The sequence below is a fragment of the Corvus hawaiiensis genome, chromosome 21, assembly GCF_020740725.1.
Source record: "Corvus hawaiiensis isolate bCorHaw1 chromosome 21, bCorHaw1.pri.cur, whole genome shotgun sequence".
Classification (NCBI taxonomy): Eukaryota; Metazoa; Chordata; class Aves; order Passeriformes; family Corvidae; genus Corvus; species Corvus hawaiiensis.
Genome location: NC_063233.1, coordinates 9,780,258 through 9,805,050, shown reverse-complemented (window position 1 = coordinate 9,805,050; position 24,793 = coordinate 9,780,258). Strand labels below are relative to the sequence as shown.

At 46.0% G+C, this 24,793-nt stretch overlaps 1 protein-coding gene across 3 annotated transcripts in view; it reads left to right on the top strand.

Moving 5' to 3' along the window:
• PNPLA7 (patatin like phospholipase domain containing 7) overlaps positions 1 to 24,793 on the top strand; it is a 117,787-nt gene that overhangs the window by 19,769 nt on the left and 73,225 nt on the right. For all 3 annotated transcript variants that reach the window (XM_048325411.1, XM_048325410.1, XM_048325412.1), the window contains exons 14-19: positions 760 to 860; positions 1,851 to 1,997; positions 6,278 to 6,355; positions 7,180 to 7,385; positions 12,509 to 12,640; positions 14,064 to 14,187. In XM_048325411.1, coding sequence (XP_048181368.1) covers positions 760 to 860; positions 1,851 to 1,997; positions 6,278 to 6,355; positions 7,180 to 7,385; positions 12,509 to 12,640; positions 14,064 to 14,187 — 788 coding nt within the window. The remainder of the gene's footprint in view (positions 1 to 759; positions 861 to 1,850; positions 1,998 to 6,277; positions 6,356 to 7,179; positions 7,386 to 12,508; positions 12,641 to 14,063; positions 14,188 to 24,793) is intronic.

Below are 24,793 nucleotides of genomic sequence, written 5' to 3'. Positions count from 1 at the left end.
GCAGAGCTTGGCAGGGAAGAGCCGGGAATGCTGCCAGGGACTGTGGCAGTTGCCATTGTTTGTGCAGTGCCTTCCATCCCAGCAGTGTGTGGGACACCGTGTGTTCATCACACAGGATCCATCCCTCTCCTTCCCCACCGCCTCCTGTGCTCTTGACTCAGCGGCTCCGCATGCAGCTCGTCCTGCCGGCTCCTTCCTCGCTCCCGTTTGAGCAGCAAGACGGTTTAATCAATCACTGTGTGGGCACCACGGCTGGGGGGAAGGCTTCTGCTTTGAATAGCAGTTGAGTAGACAGAAGCTTTCATTCTTAGAATGCCTCCTCGTTCTCTTCTCCCCGGGTTTTTGAGGTGCAGGGCTGGGGAGGAGATGCTTTCCCTGCCTACAGGGCCAAAATCAGAGGGTTTGGGTTGCACCTGAGAAATGCATGTTCAGACTGAGAGTGCACTTGGTGACCCTGGGGTTTGGGGGCAGGGAGATGGACAGGGAGTCAGATCAGCCCATATGGAGCTGCTCTTTCTCCAGCAAACCTTCAAATAGTGATTGTACTCTGTACAAGAGTGGCTGTGGGAATTCTGGGATGTGTTGTAGACCTGACTTCAGACAGGAAGATTTAAGGTTCCAGGTCAAAAGGAACTGGGAAATCAACAGGAATATGAAGATGCCACTTGCTGAAGTTGCTGCACTCAGTGTGTTACCTGCTGTTTCTGAGAAACTGCACTACAGGAGGTGCTCAAACCAAAATTTGTGCATTGCTTGCAGACAATTCCAGCGGTGCCAAGTCTGACATGGACATGGCCTACGAGAGGGCCAGGGTGCACCTCGTCCCCGAGGACGCCGCTGGCAGCCCCACCGTGGCCAAGGTGGGTCTGCTCATCCCCTGAGAGTCCAGCCTGCTTCCTGCCCTCTGCTTCCTTACTGCATTCTGCTCAGAGGCATTTAAATTTCTTCCTTCCTTCGAAACGCTGCCCTTGCAGCTCTGTCCGAGTTGGGGTATTTGGATTTGCAGTATCCTCAAATGGTTTGGGTTGGAAGGGAGCTTTGAAGCCCAACTGGTCCAACCCCCCTGCCATGGCCATGAGCAGGGACACCTTCCTCTAGACCATCCAACCTGGCCTTGAATGTTTTTTTGTATTATTGTTTTTTAACTTAGTTGTTTTAGTAGATTTTAGTGGCTGTCAAGTTGTTTTACTGCACATCTTGAAATTCTGTGGAGGTTCCCTTGGTGAGCAATGGGAAACCACTGCTGCAGCTTTTTGTGTATTTTCTTCCCCTAACTCATGAAATGGATTATTTGGATTTGTCAGACCATGCTTTATTTGTGAGAGGTACTTTACAGCAAGGAATTAGAAACTTGTATCAGTTGTAGGCTTCCAGTCATTATTTATAAATCTGTTTTTATTTTTGTGGTCTGCTTTTTACAAATACTGACCTGGCAGTTGAGCCCAAAAACACTCTTGAATTATAAAACTGTAACCCAAAATCTGGAATGAAACTGTTGCTCACTGCAACCTTGACAGACATTTTATCTCTTCCTCCATCTTTGTGTACAGGGTTGATGAAGTTTTAGTTCCATCAAGCTGGCAGAAGCCCAGTTTATGGAAAGTCTCTTATTCTTCCCTTTCACAAGCTGTGATGAGTAACTTTGTTTGATTTGAGTGTCAGGCTGTGCAGAAAAGTACAGGGATAGTGAAGTTAGCAAGCTGTTGCTTTTTTGCAAACCTCGATTTCTTTTTTGCAGACCACCAGTTGTGGTGGGTAGAGAATGCAAATGGTAAAGGCAAATTTTGGCCAGGTAGGTGCCAATTTTGATGTTTAAAAACTGATCCTTGATGTGTTTGTTCTCTTTGCAGTCGATATTGAAGAAGACAGTGACAGTGACAGAAACTCCTTCAGCAGTTTTCCATTACAGTGCTGTGCAGGATTCCTGTAACAGCAAACACATTGATGCCATCGTGGAAGCAGCAAAGAAAGACCTCTCAACCTTGATGAAACTTGATGTGAGTTATTGCAAAGGGAACTGGCTTCGGTTCTGCTTTTCATCTCATTCTGCCAGGAACTGAAAAGTGGATTTGTCTCCTCAGTGCACTGGAGATGGGCTGGATGTTTTATTCAGTAGGCTGTTGGAGTCATTAGAAGGGCTGCAATAAATCTGAATTATTCTGTCATTTCCACAAACCACGCCGGGATGCAGCGCACGAATCTTCCCCGTCTGTGCGCGGAGTTAGCCCTGGGCGTGTGCAATTCCTGCCACCTCACTCTGTGCCCCTGCTGAGTGGGGGAAGCTACCTAAAGGCTCAGGTGATTGCTGAATCCATTAATCCTGGTGGCACTGCATCCCAGGGCGTTGTTTGGGTTTGGAATTGTGTCCCTGGACTTGCCCAGTGGTGCTGGGAGCAGCTCCCAGCTGGGTCCTGTGCCCGTGACAGGGGCTGTGCCTGATCCTTCCTGAGCTCAACCCCTGCTGAGCCCCTTGGTGTTGTGAGAAGGATTGAAAATTTATGCTTTCATCATTCCCGTCATTCCAGCTGCATTTCATTACAGAAGTGTGTCTGCTCATGTGGATAATCAGACAGTTTGGGAAAGCTCTGCATCTGTCTCAGCCAGCCAGAGACATCCTTGGTTTGTTCCAGCCTGTACTGCGATAATTCCAGTCTGCTGGTGCTGCCAGAGGCTGGGCACAGCTGCTGCACCTCCTCCCCTGCCTTCAGAGCTGTCACCAGACAACACTTGCTAAAACTTGAAAGATTTTACTTTTGGATTTTAGCATTTCCTTCTGACTTCCAAAATTATTCCCCTTGCAGCTTCAAAATCCCTGTCAGGGTCTTTCAGCTCCCAGTTGTGAGGCTCGAGGTGCCTGTTCCACGTCAGCACTGATCGGAGGTCTCTTAGTCTGCAGGAGCCTTACCTGTCTCATTATGTTAATTTTCAGGTTTTTTCAGGCATTTATATCCTCATGAAAGGCTACAGACTATCTTAGAAGAAATTCTTGTTGCAGAAGGAGTAAAGTAGGACTAGGTACCTTCATCTGTTCTGTTCTTGATCCAACTTTCAGATCATAAGCAAAGATTCCAAGGTTGCTGAAGCTCCTGATTTACCGCACTTTTAGTCTAGAATAAGTTTCTCAGTAATTAACAAGTAGCAGTTTAGAGATAATTGCAACAGTATCCTTGAAAAGAAGTGCCTGAGGCACTGTTTGTAAGGTGAAGATCAAAATAATGGTGAAGAAAGGTAGGATTTTCAAGCACCTTAGTTTTTCACAAGCAAATCAGAATCTGGTGGGATGTAGCCAAATGCCAGAAATGTCATTGAAAGCTCAATTTTTTTTTTTCCATGTAGGAATAGCAAAAGTTGATTATTCTACAGACAATGCAAGAAGAATCTTACTGTGTACAAAATATTTGTGTTCAATGCTGCTTACATGAAAGAAAATTAATTCTTGTAAGCTCTTCTCTTGAAAAAGATGAGATCTTTCTTAGCTGGATGGAAGCATTTTAAGTTGTCATTTTTCAGAGCAGCCAATCAGAGTGAATAAAATCAAGATGTTTTAATGACAGGTGGTAGGTTTGGGGTTTGTTGGTTGGTTGGTTGTTGGTTTTTTTTCTCCTGTGACCGAGAGAAAGGTGTAAATGTCTGTAGGAGAGAGTCATTATTTCAAATAGCCTTTAGGTATCTGACTTCAGAATTCAATTTTCTTTTTTTAAATTTTGTTTTAAGTAACGTGAATTCCTTGGATCTGTGTCATGAATGGTTTTCAAGCTCATACCATTTTTGTGTGTTTTCAGCTTTATTTGCAGTTATGATGGGAGGGTTAAGCAGTGTTGCAGGGCATCTCTTCTGTGACTTATAAGGGAATTTCCTTTGACAAAAGAATTATTTGTCCCAGTTAATTATTGCTTTATTTAAATTGTTTATACTTGGTTTGTGTTTTCACTTCTGTACTGTAAACCCCTGCTAATTTGTTACCCAGAAATAACCTCTGTTGCTTCTTACATTTGTTATTGTAACCAAATTTGTTGGGTTTCCTGCTGCAATCATTTATTAGTCATGGCCAGAAAGAAACTTGCTGGGAAATGGAGTTTCTTGGGGTAATGACTTTTTTCTAAAAGCTCGTGGCTGGCAGGGATCAGTGCAGGTTTTTAGCCTAAACCCTGTAACTGTGCAATGCTGAATTTGGGTTTGCTGGTCTCACCCATTTGAGACAGGATGGATTTTATTTGTCAGCTCTTTTCTTGCTTGATGGGGCAGTAATAGCACAGCAAAGGAGGATACCAAGGTCTGCTTGGAGGTCACTCAGTCCCTTCTCACACCTGAGGCAGAATCAGATATTGCTAAGTCATTTCTGGCAGGTTTTTGGCTAAGCTGTTCTTAAAGATCTCCAGTGATGAGGCTTTCACAGCTCTGAGTACAATCTATCCCAATACTTAAGTAGTCTTAGACACAAAGAAAATCTTTGCAGCAATTTTTCTTGGAGGTAATGCAGCCTGGAAATGCTCTTGATAAGTAGAGCTCGTGGGGGAGCTTGTATTCCCCTACTGAGAGGTGCTTTCAGAGTTACAACTTTGGCTTAAAGAATAGATAATGCTATACAACCATAAATGTCTAAATATAGAAAGAACATTATAAAAATTAGTTGAGTTGCTATTGCTGAACTGAAATATTTTGACAGGTGCTTGTCAGGTTCTCTGCATTGGATATGTTCCCATGAAACAGATTGGCTTTAATAAAACTATTTTTGATGAAAATATGTTCTTTTTATCAGCAGTAGGTGTAAAGAATAATTGTGATTATTTCACTTGCACTATTTTTTTTCAACCCAAAATGGAAAAATTCCAGCCTGGCAGAACAATTACGCTGGTGGAGTGTTTACATCTCTGCTGTGCTGGTTTCCTGCTGGAATGGAGTTAATGACTGGGGTCACACTCTGCTCTGCTCTTGTGCTGAATTGGTTCTTCCTGTGAGTGCAGCTTTCAGTGCTTCTGCCTCTGGGGCAGAGCCTGGGCACAGCCAAGTACCCAGGGAAGCTGTGAGAGCTGGGACTGTGCTGCCTCTCTTCAGCCCAACAGATGAACTCATAACTGAGCTTTGTTTTCTGCCCCAGCCCATTGAGGGGTGGTGATAAAATGTTGAACTTCTGAAGATTTATAAGGAGAGGAGAGGAGCTGTGTGCATGGAGTGACAGGACAAGGGAGAATGGCCTTAAGCTGAAGGAGGGCAGGCTTACATTAGATATTAGGAAGAAATTCTTTATTTGAAGCACGGTGAGGCCCTGGCACAGGGTGCCCAGAGCAGCTGGGGCTGCCCCTGGATCCCTGGCAGTGCCCAAGGCCAGGCTGGACATTGGGGCTTGGAGCAGCCTGGGACAGTGGGAGGTGTCCCTGCCTGGAGTGGATGAGCTTTATGGTCCATTTGAAACCAAACCAGTCTGTGACTCTGTGGTTTGCTGGTTTGGGTGAAAGTTATACCAAAGCAAAGGTGGCCTGAAGCCTTAGGGTTTGATCCTGATTGCTCATGGGACCCCAAATTGTGGGGGCAGTTCTTTGGGATGGAAAGAAAAGTCTGTCCATGCCTGTTTGGTTGTCTGTTATGCCCTCAGGGTTATGGTGGTGAAAGCCATGTATGGATTAAAGGAATTTTTAGGCTCAGCCAGCTCAGCTCCTTGACGTTGCAGGGGATTGGGGCCCAAACTGAGGGTGGCTTTTGGGAAGACCCTTTCCTGCTATGTGCTTTTCAGTTTAGGGGGAAAATTCCCACTTTTCTCTGCCTGAGCACAGGAGTTCATGAGCTTGGGGAAGCTTTTGTTGTACAGTGTGTATAAAAATGCTCTGCAGGTACAGCACAGCTGAGCTCTGTGCCCAGGGCTGGGCTGGGACAAAACCAGTGCTGGATCATCTTGTTCAGTTACTCCATGATGTAGAGAGTCTCCTCTGGTTTCACCTTCCTTTCAGAATAACTTCATGTTTCATGATTTTCATATCAGCTGGTACAGGTCTCTTATCATAATAGACCCTTTAAAGAGTCTGGGTGAAAATTGGCAAATAAAAAGGTCTTTAAGAATCCAAGTGTGATCAGTTAAAATGGATCAAACCTTTCTTTCTCTTCTGGCAGAAATGTCTGTTGGGCAGAGAAATATAAAAATAGATGCCATATTTTAAAGAGATTCAAGTAACATAGTCTTAACTGTTATTCTTACTTGCTTTGTTTGGGTGTTTCCTCACATTCTGGACCTTAAGCTGTGCACAGAGCAGTAAATTGTACCTCACATTCCTTTCTCCTCCAGAATCCTGCGTTGCTGAATGGCAAAGTGACGCTGCATCAGGTCACTGCTGGCACTGTGCTGTCCAGGCAGGGAGATCAGGTGAGTCTGGCTCAATCTGTGCCCCCCTCCAGGAGGGTTTGTACACATTGATGGGAAATCAAACATTCCCACCTGTCCCTTCCCAAGGCATCTCTTCTGGAGGGGAAACACCCCCAGCTCTGGGCCTTCCTGCACACAGGGCTGGTGCTGCAGCCAGACCCAGAGTGGGAATCTGGTGCCTGTGTGTCATCAGCTCTGATGAAGCTCATGGGGAGTGTCCCACCTGCATCCTTCCTCACGAGCTGTGGGGACTGGGAAGTCTCTTCTCACACCCTGCACTTTGGGTTTTTGTGATGTCACTCAGTTGCAGTAAAGCCCTCACACAAAACCAATCCAGCATTATTTGTTTATAGCAAAGTGTGTTTAGGATATAACAAGCTTCATTTATAATAATCCTGTGTAAGTAGAGGAGCTTAAGCAAAGCAAGTGATGGGCAGGTCCAGTGCCAGTGCTGGGTTCTGCTCTGCTGACCTGCCATGCCCCTCATCCTGCTGCTGTGATTCCCCATGATCTCCTCCACTCCCAATTCTATTATTCCTTGATACCTCAAAGATGCAGCCTTCATTTTTCATAACCACCCAAAGGAAACACATCTTTCAATATTGTGCCTGCTTAGTTTTAAATATTCATAACCTGCTTTTAATAATTCACTGTTGTGTCTTATTTTACCTCCTAATTGTTCAAAACCTATAGGGAGCTCTCTGGGAAGCAGATCGGTCATGGTAGCGCTGTCACTGGGATAATTGCTTTTAAAATCTTGGGGGATTTTTATTGAGCGCTTTTTTTTTTTTTTTTTTTTTTTTTTTTTTCTCCCATTGCTCCAGGATGTCAATGTTTGCTTTGTGGTCTCGGGGATGCTTCACGTGTACCAGAGGAAGATTGACTCTGAGGAGGACACCTGCCTCTTCATCACCCACCCCGGGGAGCTCGTGGGGCAGCTCGCTGTCCTCACTGGGGAGCCGCTGATCTTCACCATCAAGGCCAACAGAGACTGCAGCTTCCTCTCCATCTCCAAGTCCCATTTCTATGAGTGAGTTCTGCCACAAAAACCCGAAATCAATGTATATTTTCTAAGTATTTTTTAGAATTTTTAAATTATTCTTTTGAGCAAAGGACCAGGGCAGTGACTGTCCCACTGTGTTGGGTGCTGGTGGGACCACTCGTCAAATCCTGGGTTTACTCTCACTGCAAGAAAGACATTGAGGGGCTGGAGCATGTCCAGGGAAGGAGCTGGGGAAGGGTCTGGAGCCCCAGGAGCGGCTGAGGGAGCTGGGAAAGGGGCTCAGCCTGGAGCAAAGGAGGCTCAGGGGGGACCTTGTGGCTCTGCACAAGTCCCTGACAGGAGGGGGCAGCCGGGGGGGGTCGGGCTCTGCTCCCAGGGAACAGGGACAGGAGGAGAGGGAACAGCCAGGGGAGGTTCAGGTTGGATTTTAGGGAAAATTTCTTCCCTGAAGGGGTGGTCAGACATCTGAACAGGCTGCTCAGGCAGTGGTGGTGTCACCGTCCCTGGAGGCATTCAGAAAACATGTGAACAGCTAAGATATGCCTGAGATGTGGCACTTCAGGATATGGTTTAGTGGCCCTGGGGGTATTCAGTTAAAGCTTGGACTTGATGATCTTGGAGGTCTTTTCCAGCTGTAATGATTCCATGATTTTAAATCCAAGTGTTGGATGTCTGTGCTGCTGCAGGTGCATCCCACAGCAAGCCCCTCACTTTCTGGGGTGGGTTTAGGTGCCTGGATGAGCTGTGGCCCATTTATCAGGTGATTTAACTCCAGCAAGAAGCAGTTCAGGGAACGTGGGAATATTAAATGGTGACATCTTTGTTCAAGGCCTATAGAGCACTTAACCCAGTGCGGTGGGAATTATGGCCCAAGAATCATATACTTCATAATCCAGACAAGAAAGTCTGCCCAGAGCCTGCACTTTATGGGTTAATTGCTGCTTTGCCAGGCCCTTTTCTTGCATTCATTATTCCTTTTTGCTGGAAAAGCTCCCCAGTTCTGTTCCCAGGGTGTTGTGAGTGATCAGTCTGGCTGTAACTGTGGGTTTTTAATGCTCATTAATAGAACAGGTTAAAGAATAATTCCCCTGTGGTTCTTTTCTGGACCTTGGATGAATGCTTAAAGGGGAATACAGGTAATTAAAAATCCAATGTGATGACTGTGGTTAGCCTTGTTGCCAATAATAATGATTAATGCCCTTGATTTATTCTGTGATCTTGTAATTTAGAGTTACAATTAGTTCACTCACATAATTTGTGTCTAATGCACAATTTCCTTTCATAAACTCTTTTTCCAGCTTCTGGAATGTGCCAGGAGTTACATGGAGGATGCTGGGCCGTTGTTGTGTTTTCTGGGCCGCTGTGATGTTGTCCATCTCTGCACACTTCCTGCTTTCTAAATAACTGCAGCTGTTTGTATTCCCAATCGGCTCTACCCCAGAATCCTTTCTGTGGGGCTTTGGTTTTCCCACCTGAGGCAGGAGGCTGTGGAACTGAACGTGCTGTGCTCAGCAGGTGCTTGTTGATGAGCTGTGTTTTTCCCAGGTTTGTGAGGTGGTTGTCAGCTCTTTGGCCTGATTTCCCAGAGATGCTTCCCACTTGTGCCATTCCATGTGGTACCCAGCTAGTTCTTCTAAATGGCTGCTTTTTCTCTCTGTCTTTTCCTGCTGTTGTTTTCCTACTTGTTTCTGACTTCAAATTTCATTATGTTGTCTCAGCCAGCCAGGCAGATTTTACCTTTTCCTCCTTTTTTTTTTTTTCCCTTGTTTTTTTGATACTCAGGGCTGGATTCTCTCTCATTTACTGAAGCTCATTTTCCTGAGATTTCTCTTCTCTCTCATGAACTGAATTACCTCTTGTTTATTCCAGCTTACCTTTCTGCTTCCATTAATCCCTTGCCAGTCAGGGATCAGGACCTATCAATGTATCACCTCATCATCATTTTTGGGTCCTTTCCAAATCTTTTTTTTTCTCCTTTCAAGTCTCTTATCTGTTCTCTCCATTTTACAAGCTCTGTCATATTCCAGCATTTCATCTTCACAATTTGTCCTAAACCACAGGCTTTATGGCACTTCTGACTCCTGTGCCCATATTTAAAAGTGACATTGGAGAAAGGCTTTGAAAAGCATCACATTTCTTCTAGTTGGTTCATTTTTGCTTTGAACTCTGTGAGAAAAAAAACTTGTTAATAAAATAAGATGCAGTTCTATTTTCCATTTTTATGGAAATTCTATGCTCATAGTCCCACAATGCTCGGCTTTCTCCTTTGCCTGGAATCTCAGAGGAATAGTTTTTGTCTTAATTTGTGTATTTTTCTGTTAGCTTACAGACTGGTGAAATTTGACAAGAACTCCTATTCTCTGTAATTTCGTTCTTGCTTTCTTGTCACATGTGTTTCCTCTTTTCCTCTGTGCTGCCCTGGAACACCGGCTGTGGTTTTTCTCAGTAATTAATGAGAGGGTGAAGCAGAAAGCACATGGTCAATGGTTGCCATGAGGCAAAGAGCCCAGCGTGGAGAATTGAGTGTTGGATGTTGGATTAAATCCTTCCCACTGAAACTTCAGGGCAAGAGCCTTTTGTGTGGTGCTTCCATGAGCAAATGACTGTCTGTAGATGCAGTGTGCAAGTCCAGGGGTGGCACCAGCTGAAGGTGAGGTGAATCCAGGGGTAATTCCATGGGATGTGCCTGCAGTGCTTTGGGAGCTGCCACTCTCGGCATGCAGCTCCTGGTAAACGGCAATCAAGTTGTCACCAGGATCTCCTGGGGGAATAAATTCAGGATCTGTGCTACCAGTGGCTCTCTCACATCTTCTGCTTCAGTAAATTTCACAGTTTGGAGGCTTAATCATGTGCACTTGCCAGAGAAGCAGGAATGCTTTGATTTTTATTTGGTCTTGCCAGCTAAGCTGAAAATCCTGTCACAGCCACATCCCCAAGAATATCTGCAGAAGTTCCAGGCATTCACAGAAACCACTTAGCCCTTTCATTGTTACAGCTGGTGAGCTTTCTAGTAAAGAATCCTCAAAGTCCCTTCAGAAATCTCTGTAGTACAGAGCTTTGGATTTTAATTTTCCCAGTGCCAGGCATGTGCCAAGCAGAAGGATGTAAATGCCCACGTGAGAGGAAGGAAACTGGGCTGATAATGGGGGAAAAAACCTCTTTTCTCTTCTCTTGCATAAGGGTGGGTCTTACCTGCTGTGTTAATTCTCCTGTAGAAGCTGCATGGCACTGAGGGATGTGAGAGAGCTGCAAGTGGAAATAAAATAAGCCTGTTAGTAGTTTGCATTTTGAATGCATTAAGTATTAAGATCTATATTGTGAGGGAGGAAAAGAGTAAATGGCTTTTATTGACAACAGCAGACAGCCTGTGTGGGAGGAGACTTTGAGGGCTAAATAAGCAGGTGGAGTAAAATCAATGAGCTAAACCATTCAGGAATTTTTAGGGGCTTTATTTAATTTTTGAATCAGCTGAGAAGGGAGAATAGGGCTGGGTATTTTCCGTGTGTCTGTAGGTATCTTGGTCAGAATGGTGGGATGGCAGGGAAAAATCCGGGCAAGAGAAGAGGTCAGGAGAGAAAAGCTGTGCTGCTTTTTGGTAATGGTGTTTGCTGGCTGGATTTTTGCGTTCTAAATGTGTGGGCAGCAGGGCAGGGGGATTGTGCCCCTGTGCTCAGGTGAGAGCCCACCTGCAGAGCTGCCCCAGCCCCGGGGCCCAGCACAGGAAGGACCTGGAGCTGCTGGAGAGAGGCCAGAGGAGGCTCCAGGGGGATCAGAGGGATGGAGCAGCTCTGCTGGGAGGAAAGGCTGGGAGAGCTGGGATTGTTCAGCCTGGAGAGGAGAAGCTTTGGGGTGACCTCAGTGTGCCCTTGCAGGGCCTGAAGGAGCTGACAGGAAACCTGGAGAGAGACAAATTTACAGGGTCTAGAGTGCCAGGACACAGGGAATGGCCTCCCAGTGCCAGAGGGCAGGGCTGGATGAGATATTGGGAAGGAATTGTTCCCTGGGAGGGTGGTGAGGCCCTGGCACAGGGTGCCCAGAGCAGCTGTGGTTGCCCCTGGATCCCTGGCAGTGCCCAAGGCCAGGTTGGACACTGGGGCTTGGAGCAGTCTTGCATGAGCAGGTTTCATGCAACTCTCTCATCTTTCTGTGTGCACTTCTCATGCTGGGACTGCAGACACGAATCTGCTTCTGTGTGAATTGTTATTTCTCTTGTGAAATAACCATTTTTTAGTAGTCTGCTCTTGATGCTGCACAGGAACAGGAAGGATCAGCTGCCTTTACAGGTAGAGCAACCTGACATGTGTGATTCATTCACTCCTGGGAGTGCTTCAGGAGGTATCTGAGTGCTCACTCCCTCAGTGACAGGGTGCAGTGATCTTCAGTCTAAAAAGAATGAGAAATTAGACATCCCTGAACAATTCCCAGGTGTCTGTGAGAGTGATTTGTGCTAGGCCTTGCAGTCAGCATGGAGTTTGAGGTTGTCCTGGCAGAACCTCCTCAAAGTTTTTCAGTTTGAGGAACATATTGAATTACATGATGTCTTTATTATTAGAGACTTTTAAGCATGGCTAAAAACATTCAGTGTGAAGATTGGGAGCTTTATTAGGAGATATTTCAGTTCTTTGTGGTCTTTGCGACAGGGAAAAGGGAATATTTGAAATGCAGAGCAGGTCTTTTATTTTTCAGAGCATCAGACTTTACATATAAAAAGATTCTGATGTGATATGTGGGGGAAAGTGAGCACGAGCTAGAGACTGAGATGTGCAGAACAGCAGGGAGGAAAGATCCTGGGGACAGGATGAACATTTCCTTGAGTCATGAGAGACCTGTGTGAGGGGGAAATGAGGAGGGTGGCTCATACACAAGAGCTCATGTGGCTCCTGTCCATCCTGCTGCACTGGGAGAAGGGCCAGACAGCAGGACTGGCATCCTGCTTCTAGGACAGTGCCAGCTCTGAGTGCCATTTAATTTGGGCTGGGTTGGAAGCTGGGCAGCCCCGTGTTTTGTCAGAGAGTCCCTGATGAGAGTGGTGGTGGCAGGAGTGGGGTGTGGCCTGGGAGTTTCTGCCCAGCTGCACTGGGATGTGGTGCCTGTGGGCACCTACTCCTGTTCTGGGGAGGGGGTTCAGTAACACTTGCCTTTTTCCTCAGGATTATGCGGGAGCAGCCCAGTGTGGTGCTGGGGGTGGCCCACACCGTTGTGAAGAGAATGTCCCCCTTTGTCAGGCAAATTGACTTCGCCCTGGACTGGATGGAGGTGGAGGCTGGACGAGCTGTGTACAGGTGAGATGTGGACAAAATTGTACGTTTGTTGACATTTTCCTGCTTCATGAGCTGTGCTCCCTTGGGGATGGGTGGAATGAGAACCTCAGACTGTATTTATCAGCCATTCCATCGGGTTTATCTGTTTGCCTGTTTTGAGATTATTTTCTTTCCGCAGTACCTTCAACACTGCCTCTTGTCTCCACGTGTTGCTAAATTATTTCATACTATTCATCATCTTTTCTGTTGTCTTGGCAAGCTTTTAAAGTGACATAATTGATTAAGACACAGACAGTTCTCTGTTCTGGTGGTAGTTTCTGCATTGTTGAGGGCATGAACATCTATTGCTCAGAGGTTTTCAGCCTTTCTGAAATAAACAGCAAAACTCAAAGGTAATTCAGTTAGGCTTATTCAGTAGTAAATTAAAAATAGCCATTTTGTGTTTAAGGGGCAAAAGTTACCTTGGGAAAACTTAGTTTTATGGATATGTACTAGGATTCTATTGAGCTGTTATGTGGTTGTTGCAGTGGTGGGAGAGTAACAGTCTGATTTAGGACATGATCTGTATGATTGTAGTTTTTATAACCATACCTGCAGCACCAATGCTAATGGAAGTTTTGGGTTACTCTGTGCATCAAAGCATTCCCAGCTGTCAATATCTTGTTAAAATCATCTGGAATTCCTTGCATTTGGTTGAGCTCCATCACCAGAAGTGTGGCATTCCAAGCAGCACTCCTAATTGTGCCAGCTGGGTAGAGCAAAATGTTCTTAGTAGACAAAGGTGTGTGCACCAAATCTGGAGCCACTTGGAGCTTTTTCTCTTTGACCTGCAGAATTCCTCAGCACACGTTGACCTTGCAATGGGAACGAGCTCCTGAGTAACCAGCAGTGAGCCTGTGGTGTCCCCTGGGGCCCACTCACACCCTGGTCATCCCCTTCCAGTGCTAACATGGAACCCCACACTGACAAAGGCTCATCCAGTGCCACCCCTGCCATGGGCAGGGACACCTCCCACTGTCCCAGGCTGCTCCAAGCCCCAATGTCCAGCCTGGCCTTGGACACTGCCAGGGATCATTCTGGGGCAGCCGCAGCTTCTCTGGGCACCCTGTGCCAGGGCCTGCCCACCCTCCCAGGGAACAATTCCTTCCCAAGATCCCATCTAAATCTACTCCCTTTGAGTTGGAAACCATTCCCCTTTTGTCCTATCACTCCTTATCTCAGTTAACTGTGCACAGCCTGTACATTTACACATTAAACATACTTCCAGTCACCTCTTAACAAGTGCCTGCTCCATTCCTCGTTTGCTCATTACCTGTCAATTAAACACTTTCCTGTGTCTTCCAAGCCAGGCAGGGAAAAATCACCAACTTATTCAAAGCCTCCAGAGTCGTTTGCTGAGCAGAGATGCTTCCTTAATGCTGGTTATGGATTCTTTTCCGTGCAGGCAGGGTGACAAGTCTGACTGCACGTACATCGTGCTGAACGGCCGCCTGCGCTCCGTGCTGCGCATGGACGACGGCAAGAAGCACCTGACCGGGGAGTACGGCCGGGGGGACCTCATTGGAGTGGTGAGAGGGGGTCAGAGTGACCTGTCCAGCTGGGAAACTGGGATTTATTCCATGCCAAACACACACAGTCGTGCTCCCATCCCTTGTTTATCCTAAGGGCTTCCGAAGTTGAAAATGTGGCAAACTCCCTTCTGCCTGGAAAGCTTTTGTAATGATTGGTGGGTGGGGTTGTTAGGCTTGGTTTGAAAAGAAGGATAAACCCAAAAAAGGTCACTGCCAGATGAGCAGGTCCTGCCTGGTGCTCCTCGGTGCTATGGGTTACTTTCCTCCCAGTGAGAGCAGTGCAGCCTGTTAGATCAGGGCTGGAAGAATTGCAGGAATGTGCACTAAAGGGGGATTTGAATAAATTTAGTGCCATAGGAAGATTCAGTTTGGCTGAGCCCCCCCTGGAAGTGTCTAGTCCAGCCTCCTCAGAGTTAGCAGAGCTGACTTCAAAGCTTTGTCAGGTTTTTGAGGGAGTGTGTCATTATTATAGTTATTAAAGCAACTGTTCATTTCAAAATTGTAGTATTTATCCATGTTTAATTTCTCTCTTATGTGCATTTTTTTTGTTTCTCAGACCTAGATAACAGCAGAAATAGGAGTCATAAATATGCGTGGCTTGTCTGATTTTTATATTTAAAATCAGAAGATTTCTGAAGTTCTGAGCTTGTTGTTCGGTCCCTGTTCTGCTTTCTGAGCTGAAAACTAAACACTGAACGTGCATCTGTTTATGGGCAGAATTAGCATAGCTCTGAAGCCAGAAAACATGTGAATTGGGATTAGTGCTGTGGGAAGAAATCCTTTTTTGTAGGAGTGAAGGGGAAAGAGGAGTCCAAAGCTCCCTTTAGAGAGCTGATCCAAAATTGTGCCTGTGGAGTACATGAGGCAGTTCTGGTGGTGCTCCCAGCATAGACAGAGCTGGGCTGGACTGGTGCTTGTCCCATATTTGATAGCTCCATGTGCTCAGTATTTAAGGATCTCTTCCCACACTCCGTGCTGCTCTGGCTGAGGGGTTGTGTTGGCTTGGGATGGTGTTTGGAGAGGCAGGTCTGTGCTGGAATGTGCTAAAGCACACCCACAAGTTTTATTTGTTTTTTTCTTTCTTTGGGATACCTCATTAAAGGTAAAATGACATGGTTTGACAGGAACTAAAGCTGACATCTTTTGTGACTAATCACGATGGTGTGAGGCCTTTTGGTGTGTGAAGAAGGGTTTGTCAGTTTTGTCACATCCAGGCATTCTCCTGCTTTCCTCTGCCTGTGGTGATCTGCAGCTTTTCACTGTCAAGCTCCTGGAGTTTTGCAGCGCTCCCAGGTTAAAAACAGAGCTGTTCTACTTTCTGAAAGCAGTTTTGAGTGACAGGGCAGCATATGGTGCTCAGAGGGAGGTGAGGCCCTGGCACAGGGTGCCCAGGGAAGCTGTGGCTACCTCTGGATCCCTGGCAGTGTCCAAGGCCAGGCTGGACACTGGGGCTTGGAGCAGCCTGGGACAGTGGGGGTGGGATGGGATGATCCTTGAGGTCCCTTCCCACCCAATCTTTTTTACAATTCAGTGATTCTATGAAACAGTCCAAACTCCACCTCCCTGTGCAAGGACTGGTGCTGTTTGGGTGTAGCATTCCAGGCTGGCCCAGCTGTTTATCTGGGGAGGAAGGAGGAGGTGGGTTTGGTGGCTGCACTGGGCTGTGTGTGCTGTAACAGTGCCACGTTTGCTGCTGAGTGCCCAGGCAGGGATATAGAAATACCCGTGCAGTTTGTGCCTCAACCACAAGTCCCTGTTTTGGATCCATGTTATGACATGAATCACGTTGGAGACTTTAGTGACTCCATGGACGTTGTCATCTCCTTCCTGCCCACAGCTCCCAGCCCCACTGACTCACTCTGCCATTTGTTTAAAGTGTCTCCATGCTCTGGCTGCCTTTTGTAAACATGGGGGAGGATCTGTGAAGAATGCCAGCATTAATGCAGAGGCCATTAGCGAAATGGTATTTTTGCTTTTCAAAAGTTTTGTTTATCCCCTTCTGCAGAATCTGTTATAAACCTTTAAAAACCTGCTGAAGGGTTGGGGATTTTTTTCCCTGACATTAACATAATTGGGGTTCTGGGTGCTTGAAGGGAATGAAAGCAGCAGTTGGTGTTGGTAATTGGTTTTTTTGGAGCTGGTGGCTTGTTCCTCCCTGAACGCCTCCGAGACCCTCCCGTGTCATCCGTAATTGTGGGCACTTAGAAAACACGAGAGTCTTTAGTTGATGTTTTTTTGTTTACTGCCTATGTCAGAACTTTTAAAATGCCACGTGTCATTTGCATAAGAGATTAGGCTCTGCCATTCCTGCTTTCAGAAGAAAAGCAGTGCAAGATGAAGGGTTTCAGACAAGATGTTCATTTCCAAGCGTGTGCGTGCGCTCCCCAGGCTCAACTTGTGGCTCGAACTGTTTTGTTCCCTATACTGACTCAATGGCATCTGTTCCTGAGGTCTGTCGATGCAGGGGGGGAAGAACAGATTAGAAACTGAAGTTTCTTCCCTGTGGAGTTCCTTGAAGAGCTGACAAGGACAGTTGTGTCAGGGGAAAAGGATCCTGACTCCTGGGGAGCCTTTATGGAGGGACACTGGCTGCTGTTGGCCCTATTGATGGGCAGCTCCAGGCAGTGTATCTGGTCAAATCAAGTCAAAACTCAATGAAAAAATTTCCAAATAATTTTTAAAGAACAATGATGAATCTGTTAAATAATTCCCTCCCTGTTGAAATACAGTTGATGTAAGCCTTGCTTTCCAGAGACTAAGATTTGACCTATTTAGGGGAATTCTTTTAATTTGGTGGTCCATTGCTATAGCTGCACTTATGGAAAAACGTTGAAATGTGAATTTTATGTGCCAGCTAAAGGGTCACTTTTCTAGTATCACCTCTGCCATGCCCAGGTGATCCCAGAGGAGATCAGAGAAGCCAACCGTGTGTTGATAGCATGAAACGGCTTCTCTTTACCAAGCTACTTGTTTAAAATGCTTATCTTATCTCTCTCTTCTAAATCTTAGCTTATCTCTCACTTCTTTTCTCGATGTTGCTGCTTTGGTTTTGATCTTGATTAACCACTGGAAATTGTAGTTTTTCCTCTTGTTCTCTTGCTCTCATTAGCACTTTGTTGTGGGTGAGAGAGGATTCCTTTTAATTTGCTTTTTGTGCCTGTCAATAGCAGGTGCTGCCCAGGCTCTGACATTGTGTTTTCCCTGGCACTGCTGCTGGGACTGGGGCAATTATCCCGTGGTTTATTCCAAACTGCAGAGTAGGTTGTCAGAACACAGGGTCACAACTCCAAGCATGTGTTCAGGTGGGTGTTCTTTGCTTTTTGCACTGCTGGGAGGACAGCAGTGGGTGAGGAGAAGGCAACAAACCCATCAGAGGCATCCCTCAGAATAATCTGCTGCTGAATTAAAGTTGTCTGTGCACTGCCTGCGCCCTTCAAACACCTGCAGCTGGTGGAACCTTCAATGCAATGAGGTTTTTATGCAAGGCCACACTTTGTCTTCCTTTGGTTCTGAAGGATGGCTGCGGTGTTGGGGAGATGACTGAATGCCAGGCAGGTCTCAGGGCCCTCAGCAACAGCTGTTAACTCCAAATACTTTCCAGAGCTGGGCTTTTCGGTGGCTTAGAGCTGGGTTTACCAGCAGTATCCCCTCCCAGGACACTGTTGTGTGCAGGGTCTGACCCAAAACCAGTCAGCTTTCAAAAATACCTGCTGAGGGGGGAAGTTGCAGCGGTGTTTTGATTAATTCAAGACCTTTTCTGTTTCTCTTTAATAACCAGAATGTTCCTGTTATCAGGAGGGCTACACACAGTCACTTCTGGGTAGAGAAACTGCTGAACAAGTGCAGAAAGGCATTGTGCACTGACTCTGGGAACACAGGGACAAATTGCAGAAAAAGAACCCTCAGCTGCCAGTGCTGCAGCACACTGGTCCTGCTGGGCAGGAAATCATGTTTTACATTCTAGAAATAAGACATTTTAAGTATTTTCAGATGTTAAGCTGTTCATCTAATTAAGACAGCTAAATGTCCATGGCTTTTTTCTCTCTAAAAAGTTGAAACCCAAGAAGAATCTGTAAATGGCTTATGATTTCCTCAGGGGATTGGAGCGTTGTCCTTTGGAAATGTAACACTGTTAGAAATCTTTAATTGCTGTGTAATCCTCAAAGGAATCACACAAAGGGAACTATCAGGATTACACTTGTCAGGCTTTTGTTCTTTATCAGTATTAATGTTATCAGGCAGCTCCAAAGCCAGCTGAATGTCACTGCACCCTCCACATTAAGGCTGCTTTGCTCTGCCTTTTTTAAACATGTGATTTCTTTTTTGCCAATTCCTTGCATTTTTGTGATTTTTGTCAAACCATGGCTACTTCATTTGCTGAAGCTGTAAGATACTACAAAGCTATTTCAGGTGAATTCAGGTTATTGTCACCTCAGGCACACTGTGCACAGCCTGTAGCTGTGGGAATTGGTGGATGAGGTTCAGGAACAGGCTGGAAGACATGGCCCTGGAAGGGATTGTTCTCTTTTCATCTTGTCCTCTCTCTCTTGGTAATACATTACTAAAAATGATTCTTTTCCTAGCAGCATCTTAGGTGTGAACTCGTGTTTAAAACAACCAACAAAAGCAAAGCCAAAAAAATCCAAACCATCCAGTGAAACCTCCAAGCAACCAATCCCCACACCAAACTCCAGACCACAAACAGCAAACCCCCAGTATTTGCCAGCCCCAAAGGGAGACAGAGGAAGCCCTGAGGAATGAGTTCACATTTGCACAGCTGAATTAGCATCAGAATGAAATGAGCTGTGTCCTGATTTCCAAGCCCATCTTGAGGGTGTTTTTGTTAAAACTCAAATCACTGATCTGAACCATCTGTGTGAACCTTGGTTTCCTATGAGGATCTTCCCTGAATGAAGCTGCTGAGTGCTGTCTATTTTTCAGATTCTTTACAGCTACTTCTTCTTTTTATCCACCGCAATTTCCTTTTATCTTTGTTTGCCTCAAGTTCTAAACAGCTGCTGAGGGTAGGAGATCACCCAGAACTGCAAATTGTTGTGGTGCAGTTCAGTGTTCTCCTGGCTGGCTGGGAAAACCACAGCACGGCTTTGACAGGATCTGGCATTAAATTGTGTGGATTTGTGTTGTGTGGGAAAGTCATTTGGCTGTGGAGCTGCCTCAGATATCACTGCAGAGTGCTTGATGTGCTTTGTGTCCTAGGCCACATTCTTTTTAGAGTATGAGGAGCTTTGATAACAGATAGTGATGGAAATTGTGACCTGCTGGGCTCCAGACAGGTGATTTCATGCATTAGGCTGATGTTCCTTAAGATATTTTGTCTCCCCCTCCTGCTTCCACCTGAAATTTTGTGATAATGTTAGCTAAGTCCAGCTATCAACCCTTGATACACCTCCTGATCCCCTGCAGGACAGCTTTTTACTTCCCTTGCCTCCTTCTCCTTTCTCCCTTCCATTTTGAGGGATTCTATGTGGAACTAGGCTGGCTGGGGAGCAGCAGAGGTTAATATTGCATCCCCTTTAACCCTGGCAAATGCACAATAGAAATTTTTGTTTTCCTTGATAGAACCTGTTTGGTTCTGGTTTTGTTTTTTTTTTTTTCTCTTGGGCAAGCATCGTTAAATAAAAGCCACTGAGAGAGAGAGAGGGACAAGTGTGATCCTTGTCATCACCACCAGAATGCTTGGAGGGCAGTGAGTGGTGGGAGGAGAGCCCAGTGGAGGTGACAGGAAGGAGTTTTGGTGGAAGAGTTGGCAGTGGAGGATGGGGAAGGGTCCCTGATAAAGTTCCAGCCAGGTTTGGGGCTCTTGTGTGAAGCTGAGTCCAAACCAACTGGATCTCTCCCTTCTAGGAAAGTATTTGTGTAGCTCATCATTGTTCTCTCTATCTCTGTTCAGGAAATTCAGGTATAATTCACCCAAAGAGGAGCAGCCTGCCCAGGGCACTGCACTTGCAGATCCTCTTCCAACAGCCTGCATAAATGTGATGGTTTTGGTGGGTGTTTGGTGTGGGTGTCTCAGGTGGCTTCTGACATGGTTTTTGGTGGTGTTTTGACCTCAGTGTTGGATTTAGGGCAGCAAAACATGCATGAAACTTCACATATGTTCTACAGCCACATGTAAATAAGGAGTAAAACTTAAATACAGGAGGTTGGGCTGTTACCAATTCCCTTCCCAGCTTTGATCTTGCTCTTTTCTGTCCCTTAATGACATTCACTGCTGCACCAGGGCTGTCATTGCACTGCTACAAAGTCCTGGCTCAGTCCTTTGGGGAGAACCTGTGGCGTGACTCCATCTGCCCTAATTACAAAAGGTACCAAGCTCAGCCTTACTGGATTTTTACCTCTGTTTTAGATCTACACTTGCATATAGCCACATATAGATACACAAGACTTACATGCACGAGTGTGTGTAAGTCTTTCATGTTTTTTTAAAACGTTTATCTATTAAAAAAGAGAGGGAGGTTTGGATTCTTCTTTGCACACAGCAGAAGGGCTGGATGTCCTCAGTCACGGGGTTAACTTGGCACACAGGAGATTGCAGAAGGTGGTTGTTAGAACAACTTTGAAGAGTACATGGTGTTCTGAGTTCATCCACTGGCACTGCTCCCACAAATAGCATTGATTTGCAGCTTGTCTGTTTGCTCTTCCCACTCATTCACTGTTTCCAGCAGTGTCTCCTCCTTTGTCCTTTTCTGATACAAACAAGTTAATGTTTCAGGTCCTTCTGAGCTGGGGCTGGAGCAAACAGTGTTGAGATGAGCATCCTCTGCTGCTCCAGGTGCAAGTGAGCTGGAGAAGGGTCTGAGGGCAGCTTGTTTAAGCCAGGGAAAGCCAGGGTTCCATTTAGTGTTTGGTTGCCCTTCATGGAGCGTTGATGGTGTTGCCTCACTGGCTTCAGTTGCAGCTGCAGCAGCTCCTGTCCTTGTCTGGACAAAGGCACTGCTGTGACAATCCACAGGTGGCTCTTTTGTGCTCTTCCAGTGCTGGTGGTGGCCTTGAGATACAGGTGTGCTACTTGTCAGCTGCCTCACTGCCTGTTCCTTCTCCAAAGCCTCCTGAACTAGCAGCAGGTGTCAGTGTTGATATTTCTTCTCCTTATCCCTCCTCGGGTGCATGTCCTTTCATCCCTGTCCTTTGTGTCCTTCCCCAGCACCCTGGGGTGAGCTGGTGGCTTTGTGTGGTGCTTGGCCTGCTTTGGGGTGGGTGTTTCAGGATGGAGTGATGGAGTTTTGGCAGATGGTCTTTCCAGAGGAGAGGTGGGTGTCTATGCACCCCCAGTGTCACCCTGTTGTGTCTGGAGCTGCACCCTGTGAGGACAGGTCCTGCCTGCTCTGTTGATGCTCCTGGTGGGAGCCTAGCCTGTGCTGAAGAGAAGACAATACAAGTATCAGGCTAACTACCAGACAGAGATTGTGCCTGTTAGGGAGGAGGATTTGGAAAATGAAGAGCTTAAGCTACATAATTTAATAATCCTTGGGGTCCTGCCCTGCTTCCCAGGGTCTCCTTGTGATCTTTCACTTGTGTGCTCTGACTGCATCGTGTCAGCACAGGGGCCACAGGGAGGGTTCCCTTGGTGAGGAAAGATCTCTGCTTTTTGTGAGCTGGCAGCAAGGAAAAATCGATGGGAGAGAAAGAAATATGATGTGTGAGAGGATGAAAGATTCTTGGTTGGAATAGTGGCCATGGTGAAGAGGGGCTGAAGGCAGTGTGCCACAGAATGGATGGGATGGGAATGCATGGGAAGAGCCACTGGTGTAAATGTGCTCCTGCCTGGAGGCTGGGGAGAACAGGCCTGTGGCTGGGAACATTTGCACTGGACGTGTCTCCTTATACCTAGATCTGCTTGAAATCTCACTTGGAAAGAAACAATCTCCACAAGAAACTACTTGGAAATAATTTGTATGTTTAGTGGCTTCCGACTGTGAGAAAAGTCACCCAGCAGTTTGTCAGACTGAGGCTGAATTTGTCTGGGGAAGCAACATTTTCTTGCCAGCAAATCAACTGCCCTACACCAGCCCCAGTTTCCTCCAGGAAGTCTCAGAGATGCTGAAGGCTGAGCAGGAGAATAACTGTGCTCAGGACACTGGGGCTGTGCACACACCAAAACTTAAGCAAATAAAGTGATTTCTTGAATGCAGCTCAGAAAGGAATTTGTACTTAGACCAACTCACAGAATATGTCACTTGCTGGTTTTTACCTCCCAACTGTGTCATTTGGAAAGCTGTAAAGAACTGTCAGGAATGACTGTTGGAAATGAAGTCAAAAGAGGTCGTGAGAGTATAAATTGCTTTTCCCCTCCCTGTAAAAGATTTACAGCAACACTTTTTCTTCAGATAGAACTTGTAAGGCAGGGTTGTGAATCATGTGCATCGTATGGGATGGAGGCAGCAAAACCTGGTTTTGTCACTATTTAATACTGAACTAAGAGAAGGTGTGGGAATCATGGAGTTCCAGGCTGGTTTGGGTTTAAAAGGACCTTAAAGCTCATCCAGTTCCATCCCTCTGTCCCTTCCACTCGATTTCTCAAACCCCCTCCCTGTCAGAATTAACTGGAACAGTACAAAGAGCACAGGTCTATTTTTAGGTTTGGGGTTTTTTTAGGGGGGGTTTGGGGTGTTTTTATTTGTTTTGTAAGTATTAGGAACAACAGAACCACAACAGTGCAAGAGGGCCCTCAGCCATGGTCATACCATGATTAGTAACAAGAACCACAGAGTGTATAACACTGGAAATGGTTCTGTGCTCTCTGATTCAAATTATTCCAGCATTTGAGACGCTGTTCCTGTGCAATTCCCTCGATTTAGAGGGAGTGGAAGTAAAGGCAGTGATGGATGACAGATTTCTGAGGGTGGGCTGGAGATAGAGAGGGATTTTGAGGATGAGGAGCCAAGGGGTCAGCCCCGGCGAAGGGAACATTCAGCATTTTTGTAGGGCTGCTAAAAAAAGGCACAGCAGGATTTTGGAGAGCTGGAGTTCCAAGTGAAATTAGCACTGCAGTGTGGGCTTGCTGAGTTTATTGCATGAGGGGAAACCAAACATCACCAGGTAATGAGGTGGTGAAGAGAAGAGCAGCCAGTCCAGGTGGAGCAGAGAACGTGGTGGGCTCAGCATTCAGTGAACTCCAGGAAAACTGGAGGATTCCTGGAGGGAGAGAGGAGCAACAACGATGGCAAATGCAGGAACCTGAAAGAGAAGCCCAAAAATGGGCAGTGAGGTGGAACTTACTTAGAGGCTTGTTAGGGAGGAGGAGGAGGAATGGATGTGACATGAGAAGAACAGAGATGTACAATTGCCTCGAGCAGGAAAAGGGCTGTGTTGGCTTGAGGCTGAGGAGAAGTGGCAAAGACTCCACTGGTTCTTTTTTGCACTGGAGCAAATGCTGTGGCTGTGTTTGTGCTGGTGTGGAGGAGTGATGCTAATGGTAGTCTGGGAAGCAGCTCAAGAGAGAGCCTTGGGTGATTATGAAATCAAATATATAAATGAACACTCTCCCCAGTCAGGGTCAGTAAGATCTGAAAGATAATGCTATTTCTTGAAACATTTGCTTATTAATGTTATTGTGGAGGTGGTTTTGTGTTGTTTGCTGCAGCTGTGGTGGGTGATCAGAATGTTAAATTTCCCTTTTTATGGCCAAGGAAATAATCCTGTGGTCTTCTGATCACAAGTGGATTTTGTTCATTTTGAAGTTCAAGCTGGATCTCTGAGTCTTGTACTTTTACAAACCTGGAAAAATAAGAAAACCTGTTCAAAAGGCTCACTGGGCAGAGGAGTCCAAGGATTTGAATGTGGCTTAAGGTTGAAATTATTTTAAATACTCATGTTGCATGAGGTTTCTGCTTTTTCCTAAACAAGAGGAAAAATATCTGAATCTCTGAACAGTTGATATCTCAAATGGTTTATTTAAAAAATACAGAGTAAAAAAGTGTTATTTTCAGGGGAGAACTGGTACTCAATGTTAGAATGTGTTTGATCTCCAAAGGAGATGGGGATAGCCAAAACCAAATGGGTTTGGCAGATTTCCATGTGCAGGAAATGTAGAACCAGTGCAAAAAAGGCTCTAAAACCACAGGATGTGAAGAAGGGAGAATGTAGTGAAGGTTGAGAATAATCCTGCAGATGATCCAAATGAGAGCCCTCACACTTCAGTGGAGAGGAACTATTTCATTAATTATTGAATCCCAGAATTATTTGGGTGGGAAGGGACCTTAAATCCCATCCAGTCTCACCCCCTGCCATGGGCAGAGACACCATCCACTATCCCAGGGTGCTCCAAACCCCATCCAGCCTGGCCTTGGACACTTCCAGGGATCCAGGGGCAGCCACAGCTTCTCGGAGACAATTAATAAGTGAATAATTGGGATTATTAATAAATACAGAGATGGGTAACTCAGATGATTATACCCAAGGGGAAAGCACAGTTTGAATTTCCCTGTGTGCAGCGCTTGGAACCCAGATATTTTCCACACTGGAATCCTGGGGTGTATTTAAATGAAGGTACCAAAGACTTCTACAGCACCTGTATGTAAGAACAGTCCAAGATCCAATTTCTGTAATCACTTGGGAATTGCAGTCACCGCTTGCAGGGGTC